The sequence below is a fragment of the Danio rerio genome, chromosome 6 (assembly GCF_049306965.1).
Source record: "Danio rerio strain Tuebingen ecotype United States chromosome 6, GRCz12tu, whole genome shotgun sequence".
NCBI classification, from domain to species: domain Eukaryota; kingdom Metazoa; phylum Chordata; class Actinopteri; order Cypriniformes; family Danionidae; genus Danio; species Danio rerio.
The window spans coordinates 41,771,209-41,790,442 of NC_133181.1; the positions used below are offsets into that span (position 1 = coordinate 41,771,209).

The 19,234-nt window shown below is 34.2% G+C and overlaps 1 protein-coding gene across 2 annotated transcripts in view; it reads left to right on the plus strand.

The window, feature by feature from the left end:
• Window positions 1–1,275: 1,275 nt before the first annotated feature.
• The window catches only part of b4galnt1b (beta-1,4-N-acetyl-galactosaminyl transferase 1b), a 33,407-nt gene continuing 15,448 nt past the window's right edge, over window positions 1,276–19,234 (plus strand). Inside the window, exons 1-7 of one of the 2 annotated variants that reach the window (XM_005166089.5) lie at window positions 1,276–1,481; window positions 8,254–8,382; window positions 10,868–11,090; window positions 14,290–14,466; window positions 17,398–17,504; window positions 18,285–18,322; window positions 18,417–18,597. In XM_005166089.5, coding sequence (XP_005166146.1) covers window positions 10,876–11,090; window positions 14,290–14,466; window positions 17,398–17,504; window positions 18,285–18,322; window positions 18,417–18,597 — 718 coding nt within the window. In that variant the 5' untranslated portion in view covers window positions 1,276–1,481; window positions 8,254–8,382; window positions 10,868–10,875. The remainder of the gene's footprint in view (window positions 1,482–8,253; window positions 8,383–10,867; window positions 11,091–14,289; window positions 14,467–17,397; window positions 17,505–18,284; window positions 18,323–18,416; window positions 18,598–19,234) is intronic. The other variant, XM_005166090.6, reaches the window with a different exon arrangement.

Sequence of the window (19,234 nt, forward strand, 5' to 3'; positions counted from 1 at the left end):
AAGTAAAGGTAATGTAGGTGAAAGTGACAGACCAAGTTGCTTCAGTGGACCTGGCAGAGCAGGCCAAATTGGCAGAGCAAGCAGAGCAATGACCTTAGCATGAGTCGACTGAGTCTTGAATGCTTGAACAGAGCTAGCAGAGTTGAGAGACTTGAATAGGGCAATCAGTGTAAGACATGGGTGGCTTGAGCTGACTGATGGGTTTTGTCAGGGTTTTAGAAGAATGTGGTGAGCCCCCAAATGCAGAGATCTTGATCAGGCAAGTCAGATAAAGACAAGTCAGATAAAGATCTGAAGATCTGTCTTACTTTTTGTTTAAAGCAGAATTCATAATTCTTTATTTGACTGGGTAGACCGTGCTTTCAATCTGAGTTGGCCAGTGCCACCACTGTCACATAAGGTTTTGTAAACAATTAAATTATTTTCAAATTAACATATTTGTTAAGGCTTATTGATTGGATCAATTAAGTTTGTTCATTTAAAGTGCAGACTGTCAATGCCATGTACTTTTTTGATAGATCCCTGCAGGACTGTCACTGAACTTCTCTCCAGGCTGATTCCCTGCGTATACTTTCAGTTCAGGACAAACAGCATCCCTGCAGCTACAAAAAAAGTGGTTTAGAAATTGATCTTTTTATGGCATGTGTCACATGACCAGATCATTCCATCCCAAAAATCATTCCTTTGCTTAATGATGTGTGTAAAAGGGTATGATCTATTATTAATGCTCATGGTAAATTACACACTAAGAATAGTTCTAAAATGGAGTTTTCATGGTGATGCTGTAGAAGACATTTAGGGTTTACTAAAATAATTTTTAGTAATTTGCTCTTCAAATAACTATGTTTGACATTTTTTTTTATCATCTTAACTATATTTTTACACATTGAAGAGTGTGCAACACAAAGCTTATGGATGTCAAACGGGAACCACTGGTAGCCTATTAAAGAAGCTTTATTTTAAAGATCTAAATCTTGTTTCAGGTCAAATGTGTGACTATTGGAAAATATCAGTTTCATTTTAACAAGTAACTTATCAAGTAGACCCAGAACATCTGCGTTGTTCTCAATAACAGCATAGTGACAAAATGGGTAACGAAAAAAAAACGCAACATTTTTAAAGACAAGGAATGTTTGTTTTTATTCTTTAAGAATTAAACTCAGATTAGTTCATTAGGGGTTTATGATCCATCCAAGCCACTTCTCGGAGCGCCAAGGCGTGAGCGCGAGCGCGTGTGAAGCTGCATCATTCTCTCCTCCTCTCCGTCTCTCCCTCATATGCGCGCATTTCTCCGCGCTGCAGCCCTCCATCGTTATTCACAGAGGGGGTTGCCCGACTCCTCTCCCATCTCCTCCATTCCGTCTCAGAGGTGGATGCCATGCCATCAGATTTTCTTCATTTATCAGCTGTTTGCGTTCACATGACAAGCCCGCCGGGGGTGTTTTAAGGGTAGGAGATCCCTCTTGGTGGCGACATTACAGGTAAGATTTATTTGAACGCGATCGCTCGCTCATCCGCCCTGATGTGATTAGCACCGATATCATTTTCTCAGTCACATTTGTTTGTTTCTGCTCCACGATTAAGTGCATGCACTGAAATAAGCACCGCTTAATGAATTGATCGTCTCTCAGCTTCTGGTGTTTGCAATGGACGTGATTCAGATTCCAATATAGGCTATATTTGTAACAGGATTGCGGTTCTTGATTGCCTAACGGAATTCTGCTGTGGATGATGTGACATATGGCAACAACAGGCCGAGGGGCTATCGGTACCTCTGTGTATTGCTGTACAGACGGCAGGGTGGGCTTTAAACTGCGGAATTTGCTCGTTATGATGCACTCTAAATTACTATATTGTGTCTCAGACAGCGCCGCGGCCTGTGTGTGATAGTTTACATCGGGCTGGGAATCACCGCACACTGGCCTGCTGGAGCCTAGACTACACCTCATTAGTATATCAGAAGGGAAGCCGCATTCGTTTGGCTATTAAGCACACTCAACAGGGCTGCCCTTGGATTTATCTCTATAGCAGTGGATGGACGTGTAGGTGCAAATGATAAATAAGCCTTTTGTTGCGTTAGTTGCGCACTGCTGTTTTTTTCTTTCAAATTTTTAATAAATAGACTATTTAGGCCTGTTTGATTAGCTGGTTTGTTTGTCTCTAGATGCTTCCAGAATATTTATGATATTAGAACTTTTGTTTTCTTTTTGGAGCTTTATTGGAAGTTTTGTCACAAAAAAAAAAAAAAAATCTAAACGCACTCACTAAGATTTTTATTTATTCTATTTATTTTTTTCGACTTAGTCCCTTTATTAATGGGGTATCCAGCATATGTTTTACACAGTGGATGCCCTTTCAGCTGCAGCCCATCACTGGAAAAAAACCCACACACTCATTCACGCACATACACTATGAACAATTTAGTTTACCCAATTCACCTATAGCACATATCTTTGGACTTGTGGGGGAAACCAGAGTACCCGAAGGAAACCCACGCAAACATTCAAACTCCACACAGAAATGTTAACTGACTCAAACAGGGCTCGAATCAGCGACCTTCTTGCTGTGAGGCGATTATGCTACCCCCTGCGCCATTGTGCTTATATCGATTTTACAATGTAAATGGTTTTAAATCAATTTAACATGAAAGTTCTAGTAAAATGAAACTGTCAGTCCAGTTTTCAGAGTTGATTAATGATTTAGTAAGACTTCTTTTCTGCTTACCAACACTTAAAAATGTTTTTTTAATGGAAAAGTTGGTTCCTTGATGAGTATTTTACATCAAAAGAACCAACATCCAACATAAGGTTCTTTAGAGTTCTTTAAATTATTAAATTGTTAAAGCGGTTCTTTAAAAAACAAAAACGGTCGCTGAGGAGTCTAAAATGTTTCTTTTGTGGCACACAATGAAACTATTTTTACAACTTTATGTTAAAGGGCACCTTAAACTGCACCTATGATGAAAATAATATTTTTGTAACCTGTTTGGACAGAACTGTGTACAGGTATAGTGTGTCCACAGTCATATTGAGGTGATAGAAAGACAGTAAGGCTCTTTTTAAAAATTTTCCGATTAAAATAGGATCCAAATCCCTCCCATTATGAGGCCGAATGCAACGTGATGTAGGAGTGCGGTTTCCCCACCCACTGAATGGATTGACAGCAAGTTATGTTACTTGGTATTTAAGTAACTAGTATTAAAGTAATGCATGGTTTCATTTGGGTATATTAATGATCAGTTATGCAGTATTGTTAAACTGATAATGATGCACTTTAATGTTTAATATGACACCATTGTATTAACTTTAAAAAATAGGGATTAGATATGTTTTTAGTAAAGGGAGGTTGTTATGTTCTTGTATTGAGAAGGTTGAACATGTTTCCGTAGGAACCAACACAATCTCACGACAATTCATAACTTTTTAATTTAGTGGCTAATTCGTACAAATTCGTACGATCTAATTCGTACATTTTAGTACGATTTGCGTATTCCCCGATGACGGTTGGGTTTAGGGGTGGGGTTAGGTGCCACGCCTCCTTTTTAAAATCGTACATTTTCTTACGACTGAACTTGTACGAATTTGTACGAATTAGCCACTAAACTGCCAAAACGTAAAATACTTACGTTTTCTCGTGAGATCAGGCTGGTAGGAACACATCTAATCATATCAACAAGGCAGGACATTCACAAAGGTTTATTTTGTACATTAACATAACGGATGTCTACAGCAGTGGATATTTACATGTATTCTGTCACATTTCCAAAAGTTAAACGCATACAGTTTGTGTCTGTGTGTGTGCATGTGTGAACATTGTAACTCATCATGTGTGTGACTCATCATTGCAACTCCACAACAAATACATCAAATAATCATTGGGAAAGTTCTTATTGTAGTATTTCTCACAAAGTTACGTGAGATCTGCTTCCTTCATGTCTGTCACTGTGCTGTTTATCTGATGCAGCCGAGGTGGAGATTGAGGCTCACTTTGACAGGCACATTGGAACTGTGGGCGGGGAGAACCAGACGCAGGCCACAAAAACAGCTACATTGTGTGTTGAGTAGAAAATCCAATATTCTGAAAGCAATAATAAAAAATCTAATGAGTGTTTTGAGCTGAAACTTTACAGACACATTCTGGACAAAAGACTTATTTTAAATCTTGAAATAGGGGTAAAATATGTGCTATTTAAGAGTGAATTCTGCATTTATTTATTTAGAAATACAATTTATAAACTTTTGATATGAAACGTCATTTTAAAATATATTGGTATGTGAATATAGCCCATTTGACTGTTTCGTATGTCACAATATATATACAAAAAATAAATAAATAAATAAATATTTATATATATAATCTGTGTTTCTGAACTTTTCATTAGTTATTATGCCAGTTTTCATTGTGACATCAGCCTTCAGGAAAAACCTGAACTAAACTGTTCCATGTTTTTTTTTTTGCAACTGTAATACATTTACTTACAAAAGTAACATTTTGTTTAAAATATACTGGTATTTTAATCTTTTTATTTAATATGTATCAGTTTCTATTTTCAAAAATGTTAAGCAGAAGTTATTAAACCTAATACCATAAGAATGACAATAATTTAAAATCAGCAAATCTGATTAGAATGGTTTCTGAAAGGTCATGTGACACTGAAGAGTGAAGAGATGATGGTGAAAATTCATCTTTAAAGAGAAAAAAATATTAATAAAATCGATAAATAAGTAAATTTTTTATTAGATATTTGAGAATATTGTTAATATAACCCCCTTGAACAACATGTTTATTATAACCAATAGCTTTTAATGTTTTTTTTTATTGAAGTAGTTAGTTTGAATTGCTTCCTAAGCCCTAGAAGAGCTAACATTTAGTAAGCATCAAAGACAATGCTTGTAATTGTGATTTTTTTATTATCTTATTTTTTTAACAAAACATTATTCACAATTGTTATTTTATTAGCAATTTTGACTTTTTGTCAACAGTTCAGCATACAGAAAGTGTAGCAACATGTCAATGTTCACCATCATGCAGTGGCCTAATTCTGTTTGCTGTTTGATTAAATCATTTTTGTTTCTCATTGTGTCAAGGAAGGCAAATTCCTTACATTTTTACAAGCATTTAACATTCTTCTTATATTTTATATTCTCATATAACTACTGTCCTTCCAAAAATGCACAAATCTGATCATTGGTGGCTTAGAGACTGAGCATTGTCATTAGGAACTGGTGAATTACCACAAAAATAAATAAATAATACAGTTAACTGATCCTGAAAATGACAAATATAATAGTTTAAACATAATTGATAAAAAGTGATGCTATTGGAAATCACACATTTATCATTTTAAAAACATTTAAAAGATTAATATTGAAAAAAGAAAAAGAAAACCACATCTGCTTCCTCTTAAATGTGCTCGCTGGTAATGTACAATATGGTTAACAAATGGACCAGAGTCTCAGGAGTGAGATGGGAAAGCTGTGGGTCAATTAGTGGTATTACCAAAGAAAAGCCTTTAGCAATGGTGCTAGCTTAGCAGTGCTGACTGGTAAATTAATAATTGCAATATGGATTATGTGATCGGATTAAGTACTTGTCACCAGATTGTATTATGCTTTAAAATGTTAATCATAAGATTACAGTTACTTTTAGGAGATTACATGATTAAATTACACCTTATTTACACAAAGCCGGCCTATTTACGGTTTACTGATTCTTCTCCTAATTATTAATGTTTGTATTAATTCAGAAAGTGAGCTTTGAATGATTACACATCACATTTAAAAACGTTTAGAGGTGTGCTTGTTTTCTCAACATTGCACATTTAATCAACTAGTTTCATTTATCACTGCAGTGTATGATAAAGGGATAGTTTCAGCCTGATCGCACGAGGAAACATAACTATTTTACATTTTGTCAGTTTAGTGGCTAATTTGTATTATTTTGTACGAGATCAATTGTTCGAAAATGTGCAATTTTTAAAAGGAGGCGTGGCACCCAGCCCCACCCCTAAACCCAAACGTCATTGGGGGATAAGCAAATCATAATAAATTGTATAAATGAGATCGTACAAACTCATATCAAATAACCACTAAAACAAAACAGTTGCGAAATGCTGTGAGATTGTGTTAGGTAGTTCACACTTCGGTTATTTACTCATCCTCAAGTTGTTCCAGTCATGTATACATTTCTTGTGGGTATATGGGTTTGGAACAACTTAAGGATGATAAGGATTTTTGATAGAATTGTAATTTTTATTAAGTTTTAAATGGTTAAAGTTTTTTTTTTTTTTAACTAGCCCTTTAATATACAAAAAGATAAACAGAAAATTGATTTTATTATTTATTATTTTGTGTTTATTAGTAGACCTAATTGCATAACTTGGGGGATTGCAGTTAACCGGTTTGACTAGTTTGCTTCTACTAATTTTGCCTTTTGAGTTTGGTAATTGAAAAGACATTGAGGTGATCACTTATAATTATTAACAACCTTGTAGTAGTACCATCTTTGTTAGCTTGCAAACAGCAAAATATACTCACACTTAAAAATATTTTCTGTGATGTTTCACAAAGACCAGCCTGATCTCAAGAGTTTGATAGAAATGTTTAATATTGAGCCTGGTCTCTTTTCCTTCACTTTCAGCAATTAGTGAAGTTTTGTTTCTCACCACTATTGCCACTGGTTTGCTTGGTTTGGGACTTGTGGAGATGTTTTTGCTCTTCAGTGTTTGGACTTTCAGTAGTGAAATTTAAACCACACTGAACTGAATTAAACTTCATCTCTGAAAACTGGACTGACACTGTTTCAATTCGCTAAAACTTCTATGTTAAGATGCATTGACACAATCTACATTGTAAAAGCGCTGTAGAAATAAAGATGAAAATTTAATGATTGATGATTATATATTGTTCATTGACAATTATATATGAATATTATAAATTAATTATTCCCAGTGATGGGTTGCAGCTGGAAGGGCATCCGCTGCGTGAAAACGTGCTGGATAAGGTGGCGGTTCATTCCGCTGTGGCGACCCCAGATTGGGCTAATGAACCCCAGAAGGGGCTAAGCCAACAAGAAAATGAATGAATGATAAATTAATTAAGGCTTTGCTAAAGTAAAGATGAAATGCATTATAATCATTGGTCTATTACAGCCATGTGTAATCTGATGGTTGTTTATGAGTTAAGAAGCTGTAGCCTTATCTAAAACATTGTAACATTGTCTGAGAGTCCACCCTTGGGATTCTTTTTCTGTGTGTAAACTGATCATTTTCCAGAGAATTAGAGCAATAAAAAGACAAACCTTGTCAGATTTTTATTAAATTTCAGTCTTCATATTAAAATGTATTGAATGGGAAGAAAATAATTTGCATTACAGCTGATGTCAGAAGTGGGATCACACAGGTGAAATTATCTCAAACCTGGAGGTGTTGGCCAGCTGATCACCCATAAAGCCCTAAAGGCTTTAGCCCCATTTCACGCTTTGTCAATTTAGTGGCTAATTCATATGAATTCTTACAAGTCCAGTCATACATAAATGTTAAATTTTTAAAAGGAGATGTGGCACCAAAGCCCACCCCTAAACAAACAAACATACACCTATAAACACACAAATTAGCCACTAAATACAAAAGTTACAAATAGCTGTGAGATATTGTTCAAACATCGCAACATTTAAACAGTTGCAAAGCCAAGATAATTAACCAACAAACCTAATAAGTCATTTAAAATAACACTCTTTTAAACTAATTACTCAAAATAAATCAATACACAAACAAACAAAAATTGAGTTGAGTTGTGTCTCTGGAACTAATAAGTCATTGCTTTTGCAGATTTCCATATAAACTTTACCTTTATGAAGTCTACTCTTTAACACTCAACCACAAAACCCTGTTTATTTTATTTTTAGTGTCAAGCATAACAACATTAGACACTCATTGCCAAACATGCCAAAAATAGTAGATCATTTTGTGTTATACCTGTAATAGGATGACACTAAATTTCTATGAAAACATGTTGATGTTGCATTGTTTCGTTTCATCCAAATTATTATATTTGACTCTTGTGCAAAATTAAAAGGTACAACATTGTGTCAGTATATGAGAATTTCCCAATAACCTAGCCTGTGTGAAGTGTTATACCTTTAGAAGACTTAGAATACAGTGAATGAACAGATTGTACTGCTTTTATGTACAGTAATACACTTGTAAAGGAATGCAGTGCAGCTGACATGACCAAGGTTTTTCTTTTACCTCAGCAGATGGAGAAAGCCCTCCATCAGCTTCATCAGCTACTGTCAGTCACATCAGGATTGAGTCAGTCAGTACCATGGACCTTTAGGAGCAGGAATGGCAACTTACAGCACCTCACGCTCTGACTGGACTGAGTGAGTATCTTAGTAATTAGTAAAATACTTCTATTCACAATTAATGTAAGTTGCACAATGCATCTAAAAACAGTCAAACTCATTACAGTCAATAATTCTGTCTACACTGCATACACCAAAAATAGCACAGTGTGTAATATTGTTTATGTTTGAATACTTAATATGTAGAATGGCCATTTAGTGCTAATATCTCAAATAAACACTTCCAGTTAAGGGACATGTTGAAGTGCTTTGAAATTGTCATTTTTGTTTGATGCTGAGGTATAATTTGAGCTGAAGAAGCGTGAGCTCTTCCTCTTTTAAAAAAAAACAGCCAATAGCATTTTTTATCACAGCTCTGCTCTGCTGGTTGGTGGAGGGGGGGATGGGGGGCATGAAATGTTCCTGAATGAAGGTGAAAGTGCCAAATTGCAGTTAAAGTTAATAAATTATAAATGAAACAACTGAAATTAAACTCTGGAGGAAACATGGAAAGCGTGGTGACGCAATGACGTTTATCGAATTATGTGCAGGATCATGAAAGGTACATTCAAAAAGCAACTCATGTAAACACCTTTATTATATAATTGTCTTATTCAGATTAAGGCAAATAATTTGATTGCTGCTGTCCATATAAACATAGTCACTGATTCTAACTTCTAAAAACTTCAACTCACAAACACAGTTACAATAACACCTGTTTGACTTTTTTTTTTATTATGTAAATGTAGCTGTGTCATGTTCATATGTGTACAGTTGAAGTCAGAATAATTAGACCTCCTTTCAATTATTTTTTCTTTTTTCTCAAATTCTGTTGAACAGATCAAGGAAATTTTTTTTACAGTTTGTCTGATAACATGTTTTCTTCTGGAGAAAGTCTTAATTGTTTTATTTCGGCTAGAATCGAAGCAGCTTTTAATTGATTAAAAACCATTCTAAGGTTAATATTATTAGCCCCTTTAAGCTATATTTTCTTTCAATAGTCTACAGAACAATCCATCGTTATACAATAACTTGCCTAATTAGACTTCGCAAGTTTGATATGGAAAACAAACTCCCGAGGACACGTCAGGTAAATATTTAAATGGAACAGTGTACTTTATAACGTCATTTACTTCACCCTGGCTACGATGTTTGTTTCACTTTCTTAACAATAAACTGAAAATATTATATAAACAACCGCCTGTTTTCATTTTCATATTACTTAACAGATACCACAAATGTTGAGGCATCGTGCTACATGTTTATATGATCGTCATCTTCACTGTATGCATATTTCTAACAAAACAAAGCCTATAACATAAATGCTCCTTTCATTTTCATTGAAAATTTTTAAACATACCCTCTCTTTTGATGAACATTAGTTTTAATAATCAATAATAATCAATGATATAGAAGTATAATGTACATTAAGTTCATACATTATAGGAAATAAAGACAAGCAATCAGTCAAATGTTTAGAATCAGTGTACGTAGTTACATTATTATATTAACTTATTATGTTACAACCGGCTCAAAATTGTAACATAAGAGAGACAATGCGGACCAGGTAAATTGAAAACAGAAGTGATTTATTAACAATAAGGCATAATTAACAAATTTATTTAAAGCAATCAAAGTTAGTATAAATGGAGGTCAATATTGAAAAGCGTTTGCATGGTGGTGAACTGAGCTCATGATCCAAAACAAAATAAAATAATCAAAACACCAGGCAGAGAAGTCTGGCTAATTGAGCTCTATTCTTATGTCAAGTGTTGGACTCTTTATAGGCACCACCTAATGGGTCTCAGGTTAGATGACCCATTAACAAATCAGCTATCATGCTGACTCTGCAAAAAAGAACCACAACAAACAGGTCCCACACGGGACCTAACACTAATCTTTGCACTCAGCCAAAACACGTTACCTGAGAACAAGTAATAGGTTAAAAAAAACAATGAGTCGTTAGATAAAGACAAGATGAACTAAATAATCACATTAATAACTATAGTGAGATGAGATCCAGTGGTATATCCTTCATGAACTGTGCGACGAGCGCTGCTCTCACCCAGGGAGGTGTGCTGAAAAAACTCGCTGACTGCCTGGAGCTCAGACATTTGCATACGCTACAGTGCATGCCAGTGTGTGTGTGTGGCCACCTGATGTGTGTATTCTGTGACATAGTGTGGACGGAGATATTTTCAGAAACGCTAGATGAAAGGCAAGTGTGGATGTGGATCGTTTTCGATCTAAAACGCATCAGTGTAAACGGGGTCAATATCGATTTATTCATTTGTATCTAATAAATTGCTAATACTTTTGCATTTAAGAAAATTCTCTCCTGACTTTTTATTGAACAAGATTGGCAAATATTCCAAAAATGTCATTAATTGCCAAGTAAAAAAAAAGTTACACTCATTAGTTAATTTAGATGAAGTTTCACATGAAGAACCTCTTCAGTTTCAGTGCACTGTAATTTAAATTCACTGAATGATGTTTTAACGCTTTGTATTTATGTGTGTTTTAGTTTGTAGCATGCGTTCCCTACGTAAGACAGTGCTGTTAGCTCTGGTAGCATCAGTGGTGCTGGTTTTGGCAGTGCTCCACTCGTGGCCCACACGGGTCTACAGTACCGTGGATGTCCGGTATAGACCAGGTCCTGGAGCTGAGCGGCTGTTGGAGGAGAGACTTCCCGAACTGGACCCCAGCGCCAGCACCATCCCGTACCGCGTCAGGGAGAGTGTGGCACGGTCAGTGAGTCTTCATATCTGATTTATGTTTTTCTATGTTTCATTAGTTCAAGCAGAGCAGACTGAGGAGACATGTAAAGCCTTTAATGTCTGCAAATAAAGGCCATTTTACTGTTCACCAACAGACGCCAATAGACACTTCGTTTGGAGACACTTTTTTCCCCCTCCCATATACACCAGACACCTAATTAATCAATCTATATTTCTGGAAAAATGTTGTGCGTTTCTGAGTGTTTCATGAAAAACCAATTGTAGGAGACACACTCTTTTCATATGCAGCAGACACTTTCTTAAAACACTTTGTTACGAGGACTCTATAATGATAATATATTTTTAAAACATACATTATAACAACATCTATCTATTGCTGTTCTCTGGTGATTTGAATGCTTCTCTTATTATCATTTGTAAGTCGCTTTAGATAAAATTGTCTGCTAAATGAATTGCCGTTTGTTGGAGCTCATGTATGCTGATTGAACATGCTGGATCAATGGTTGTCTAGTTGTGGAATGTCTGAGAATTGACATACTGTAATCTGGTGATGGTCTATGTTGTTGCCATCAGTTAAAGTAGTGTGAATTGAGTTAAGTGATTTTTTTTCTCACTTCTGATCTCAGTCTTTGCTGTAATATGTTGGTATGTGTTATCATTCGAAAAAAAGTGCAATCAGTAAAAAAGTTCAAATCACCAAAACAAAAAATCAATAAATTTTTTAAAGTGCACCTGTACCAGTTTCCTGTTTAATATATTTTCCATTTTAATTATCAATGTGATGGCAAAGTTCAGTTTAAAAACATAATTAAATTCTGTGTGTTATTATTGTTTTGTTAATTATATATATTTTTAAATATCAAAATTGAATTTTTTTGTGTTTAGTGGCCAAAAATGTCTGAAAGGTGCTATATTTCAAGACTCTGATAATAAGTTTGAATTAAACCCTTTAAATATATGTAATATTTTTTATTGGGAGAATAAACTTGGCAGTTTTAAAATAATAAGGGTTACGTTCACACAGAAATTTTTGAATAAGGTATTCATTTAAAATTATACACAGATACATACAGTGCACTACCGGTCAAAAGTTTGGAGTAAGTAGGATTTTTAAATGTTTTAAAATAAGCTTCTTCTGCTCATCAAGGCTGCATTTATTTAATAAAAAATACAGCACAGACTGTGAAACAATGAAATGTATTAAATTGCTATTCAAAAGTAGTTTAGAATTTAATTAAATTTTTTTCCAGTGATTTTAAAGATGAATTTTCAGCTTTATCACTCCAGCCTTCAGAGTCACATGATCCTTCAGAAATCACTCTAATATTAATTATTATTGTTATTATTAATTGCAATAGTAATAAAAGCAATAATGACTGGAGTAATAATTTCATTTGAAATGACAAACAATAAGAAAACAGTTAATTAAAAGTTTAACAAGCATTTAACAAATTAACTTTTTAAACATTTAATAAATGTGAACAGATGAACAAAATCATTTTCTTTAAAAGAAAATATGAAAAAAATATTCCTGCAGGTCAAAAGCTCATTGAGTGCAGTTTCATGCATTTCTTAAGATGAATCTGCTAAATTAACTGACAATACACATGGTCATATTAATGCATCAACTGTTTTTCCTTTATCGGAGTAAATGGCATAAGTATGTTACTCCAACAACCTGCTCTCTGTTTTAGTTGATTATAATTCACTTGTGTAATACAATGGATTTTAGCACATTAAGGCTGAACAATGGTTGGCTGTAATAGAGAAAAGATCCTTTATTGCCCCAAAGAATTGTAAAAGCATGTTTTATCAAGCATGAGTTGCACTCTCAGGGCTGCGTTGTGGCAGGAAGGGTGGATCTTTTCTTTTTGGCTTAGTCCCTTTATTTATCAGGGGTCATCACAGCAGAATGAACTGCCAACTTATCCAGCAAATGTTCTATGCAAATTCCAAACAAGTGACGAGATCATGTACAACATTATTTTAATTATTCATTGTTATTATATGCATTTTAAAAGGTTTACAAAAGAAATTTTCATTCATCTATCTATTTTAAATACATTTTGTGATACAAGATGTTAATTCATATTTTTTTCATCAACTGTCCCACTTTTGTCTTCAACTACAGTAAGAACAGTAATAGCGCAAATTCCTAATATGCAGTTAGTTACTGTAAAAGTTTTACAATTATCCACAATGCAGTGCATATTACAGTGAACGGTAAAGAATGTGTGTGGTATTTTACTGGCCATTTTGCAGTAAATAACTGTAAAATTGCTGCAAAGTCTAACAGTGTAGAGCAGGGAAGCCCAAACTATTTCTTAAGAAGGGCCAAAAACCAAACTTGACTAAGGCTAGTGGACTGAAGGCAAATATAGGTGGGGTAATTTACCATGTGTAATTTCCTAATGTATTTAATAATGTTTAAGAATGACTAACATTGTTTTATATTAAATAATACAGTATTTTTACAGTATTACATTTTATACAGAATTAATTACAGTAAAAACAAAACAATCTAATTTATAACAAAATTACACTTGTTTTTGCCCTAATTTGCTTGCTGATGTCTTCTGCATAGTAGAGTGACAGTGTTTACATTTTAAAAAATCTGATTCATTTGCAACATTTAATTGAAACATTTCGTTTTAGTTTGCTTATTTTTGTAGCTCAGCAACAAAACAAACTAAAAAAGTTACAACAAATTAGAAATGATGATCTCTGTGTCAAAGGCATTTGCCCCAACCTTCTTCATCATACTCACTCTCCTCTCAGATGGGATGGGCCTTATTAAAGGTTACAATGGGCCAACTTTGGTCCGCGATCCTATTTTGGGCATCTCTTGTGTAGAGGAAAGTGAGTGATGGAGTGTTCTTATCTTGTGCCGTAGAAATAGAAGTGCTACAGTCATAATGTCGCAATATGAGAGGATACTATATCAGAATTTAATCATTTATTTAATATGACAACCAACGTAATTTAAATATTCCAAATAAAATGAGATGTTTTAGATGTATGAATTATGTTTTGATGTTTATGTCATCAAATAAACTAGTTGATTATCAAAGACTTGGTTTACTAGTATTGCTGGGTTGCCCATAAATCTGGACAATGATATCTCAGTAAACTGATATTTGCGAGTGATACTTGTCAGACTGATGATGTGATGTACAGTAATGTGCTAACTCTTCTTCTCCTCCACAAGGCTTTTGGCTCGTAACGGCTGTGTTTGTGAAGGAGAGAGCAGAGGGGTCAACCTGCCCTTCGCTCAGCTGTTGTTCCCCAGAGTCTCAGCTCATCCCCTGCACACTGCCTTCCAGGCTTCGCAGCTCGATGAGATGAAGAAACGCCGCGCCAAAGAGTACCAGAGCTTCCAAATGAGGTGCGTTTTACTGAGAGGGTTTATAACAATGAAGCTGCAGAAACTGTAATAAAGAGCATGTGTCTGTGCCGAGCCCTGACCTCAAGTGTATTCTATAATCTTTGCTATAAGTGACTTACAAGTGACTTTGCTATTAAATACATGCCAGTATATTCTACTACCCCTAACCCTAGCCTAATTTTAATACTTTACTCATAGTTACTCTAGTTAGTATATACTTAAAACAATTCCTAAAAGTGGACTATCAAATAAAAATGCAACCATTAATTGGGCCAGATTTACTAAATGGGACAATTTAGAGTGATCTTATAACCCTGCAGATAAGAGTGTAAAGTTCTGGAGTGTTTTTCTATCGACAGTGTGTAAATTAAAGACCACAGCAGACATAACAGCTCATTTCCATAATGACCTATATAATATTAGCACATAATAGGTGGCGAATAGCGAAGCCGATAATCAGATGTATACAGTGTATAATCGGCTGTATTAATCAGATTAATACAGCCGGTGCAAAACTCATGAAGTCATGCTTTTTGGGGTGTTAAATAAAAGCCGACCTCGGAGAGGTGTCAAACTCAGTTCCAAAAGGGCTGCAGCTCTGCACGGTTTAGTTCCAACCCTAATCTGATCTGATCAAACTAATTGAGTCCTTTAGGCTTGTTTGAAACCTACAGGTAAGTGTGTTGGAGCAGGGTTGGAACTAAACTTTGCAGGGCTTCGGCCCTCTAGGAATTGAGTTTGACACCCCTGCTCTAGATGATACTCGCTTCATTTCTTAACAGTTATACCTTGAGCTCCACATTTATTTTAAAGTAAATGTATTTTCTTATAAAAATGTACTCTGATAACCTTTTTTATTCATGTTTTTTTTGGAATATATGAATTTGTTAGCTTTAAAAATAACCTTCCACACTCTAAAAAATGGTGGCTTATTTAAAATTGGGTAAAACATGGACTAACCCAAACATTGGGTTAAATTCGGTCCTATTGCTTTAGTTTTAAAAATGAACCCTGCTGTTGGTTTAGTACACCCAGATTTAGGTTGAAATGACCCAGCATTTTTTAAAGTGCAGTTTTTATTCGGTCTAAACGTCCGACCATTATTTAACTCTCCACAAGGGTTTGCATTGGCACAAGCTGTCAGTAAATGTTGCCCCATACATATTTTTAAATAATTTGTATATAACAGAATATCTGATTATAAAACATTTTAAGGAATGGATTTTTATTTTTTTATTTATTCAAATTTCAAATAAAATATTAGCAGAAAATTGCTAGTTGTCAAGAAAAACTACAAGAAAATGCCTTATTTGTTTTATAAAATAAAAAAACTAACTAGATTAGTTTTACTAGTTTGAATAAGTTCTTGTTTTATTTAAATGCATTTTAATTCAGTAATAATGTGTATTTTATTCAATCCATCTTATTTTACCTTTGAACTGAAATGTATGAATAATAAAAATAACACTAAACAAACATAAATAATGTATAGAACAGGATTTGTTAATGTTTTGATAAACAAATCGATGTGTTTCTATTGCATGCATTTTACTGTAATTGATATACATTTTTTTGTATTGGTTAATGTGCTTCATTTTATTTGAATTTATACAAAAATTTCAGTTAACGTTTTAATAATTTTAGGTATTTTTATGAGTGTTTTTATTTATCTGTACAGTTATTCTTAAATGTTAGTTTAGCTTTTTAGTATATTTAGTAATATTTTATTAGAAATTTTACTTCAAAAAATACCTTAACAACTAGCGGATACAGGATTTTATTAGGAAGTTTTTTTATATCAAGTCATGTTTTATTATTTCAAGCAGTAAAAGTGGTTAGGATTTCACTTTTATATGTGTTTATCAAGGTCGTAGGTTTGCATTTGACGGTGGGGAATCAAAATGGTGAATCAAGCAGGGCAAATTATTCACAGACTATATCAGTCTACTATTACGTTAGACTGTGCATTAAAATGGGGGGAAAACGCGATCATTAACGTCATTATCATGGTGGTTTCTTCAGTGACGAACTTGAGTTTATATTAACTACACTTTTCTTGGCTGCTGCCATCCCCACTTGTGTGTGTCACACACCTCATACACCTTCTTCTTGCACAGAAAATTCCCCTTTGCAGTTTTGGCGCAGCTTGTATCTGAACACAGATACAGCCTCTCACATGAAAGCAGGGAAAGGCTCAGCCAATCACAATGTTCATGTGTGTTTAGGGGAGGTGCGAGTCAAGGAGAGAATTTGATTTAACTCTTTCTGCATGTCTAGGTTAATATTGACTGCAGGGGCGTAGAATAGTCATGGATGGAGGGGAAGTGTTCCCACCAATATCCACTGACTGTTGAAATGTCTCGACCTATTATTTAATTCAGTAAAAATAATTGCACTTTCAACATAAACCTGGGCATGGACAGAGGGTTTAATCACATTCTCTAGTTGAATTGTAACACCCCCAAACACATATGGACATCGTGATTGCCTGTACATATCACTGCTATCATGTGACAGACTGTAGCTGCGTTCAGATGTAACAGAGCCATTTCCCAGTGAATGAGGTGGAGGACACGCAAGGAAGGTGGCAGCAAAAAAAAAAAAAAAAAAAGTGGATATAAGGAGTATTTTTTAATGAAAAGTAACATAAATTCAACTTTACTACTGAATGAGTCCATTGTTATAACGGTAAACCTAATGCTAGCGTTTTTCCTGCTTTAATGTTATAGCAGGCTTACATAGACTGTTAATAATATGGACTAAAAAATGTTCACACCAATGTCAAGAGCAAATCTACGCCACTGATTGACTGCGCAATTCTTTTTTTTTGTGAATGAAATTATCAGTGGGGACATTTTAATATTTGGTGGATATTAGTGGGGACGCGTCCCCTCCGACCATGTTAAATCTACGCCCTTGTGTTTACTATAGGTCGCAGACCCCTGCTGATCTGCTGATTGTAGCTGAAGCTAACAACCCCCTGCAATATCCAACGCAGGGTGTGGAGGTTCGGCCACTTAAAACCATCCTTATACCAGGTATTTCACGCTTTCTTTTATAGATGTGGATAAACTTTACTGTACAACTGAAAAGCTGTGATGACACTAGAGGTGCTGTTGAATGAAAGTAACAACAACAACAACAACAACAACAACAATAATAATCATAATAATAATAATTTTATTAATAAATAAGTGATAACAACAACAACAACAATAATAATAATAATAATAATAATAATAATAATAATAATAATAATTTTATAAATAAGTAATAATAATAATAATAGCAAAATTAATAATAATAATAAAATTATCATTTATAATAATAATAATAATAATAATAATTATTATTATTATTATTATTATTATTATTATATACATGAAATTGATTGTCATTTTTATTAAATAATTAGTTGGTCAATAGTATTAAAATTATATTCTTGTTAACCTTCAAAATAATTAATGAATTTATTTTTACAATTGAAAAAAAAACATTTATAGGCAATAAATTTTACTTTATTTATTTAGTCATTTAGTAATGATAATTTTGCACTTCTGAATGTAAAGTAGTACATCATTATTTGTAGAAGTAGTAGTAAAGTAGTAGTATTATTTTTTTCGTAGATGAGGGGAACACTCATTTAGTTTATTTTTCACTCATTTACAAATAATAACGCAGCTCCAAAAGCAGATCTGAAAGCACACGTTATTGCATTACTGAATGGACTGTGTCTGTAACTGAGGCCAGTTGTGAGTGGATTTTTATTTGGTTATAGAGGCTGAGCAGTAACATTACTTGACTGTAATGTGTTTCAGGTTTGGCCTTAAAAGAGCTGCCCCGAGATGTCTATACTGTGAGTGGCATTATAAATAATTGATGTCTATTTCCTGTGCTTGTGTGTTGTTTGAAGGTCCCTGTACACTCATTGTTTTGGTCTTCCTCTGAAGCTCAATTTTTCAGCATCTCTGGGCACGTTTAATGTGGCAGCAGAGGTGGAGGGGGTGAAGGTCAGGGGTGACGGCGAGATGCACATGACTCTGAGCAGCAGTGTTTTGTCCAGTCTCAATCGACAGCTCCAGTTCATCACATATACGAACACACTGTTCCACCCCAGCACAGCAGACACAGGTATGTGTGCAGCTTCTGGGTAATTTCTGGAAAAATAAAACACATACAGTGCCCAGATTAAAGGTCATGTGAAAAATTAAAAGATTTTGTTTAGATGTTATTTTTAGTCTGTTAAGGTCTTTGCACGCTGAAGTCGCTGAAGCATTTTTTTTTTGTATTCATATGTGAAAAATTTGTCACTTAAACAAACCTTGCACACGGAGTCTGTGTCAGATTAATTGATAACAATAATTCAAACTAGAATCAGTATTTTTTACGCATTTGGCATTATTTTACATTAATAATGTATTAAGTTTTACGGTTTTTATACATTTGTTGTATGTCATTGTCATTCCAGCTTATGGAAAGTGAATGGTAAAATACCTGAAATGTACCCACAAATCTAGAATGAGTCAAATATTAGTGCATTCTTTCAAAAGTGTTTTATTATTTTTATTAGTAATCATATTTATTAAATATATATGTTAATTTAATGTATTTAATTAAAAGTGTGTTGCAAAAACAACAACAAAAAAACTTCAAAATGTAAACTCTCGTAATTGTAATATTTTCTTAGTTCTTTTTTCCAGTTTTGGCCAATCTAATGTAAAAGCAACAAACCAGATTTGCCCATAAACCTCTTGTATAGCACCATAGA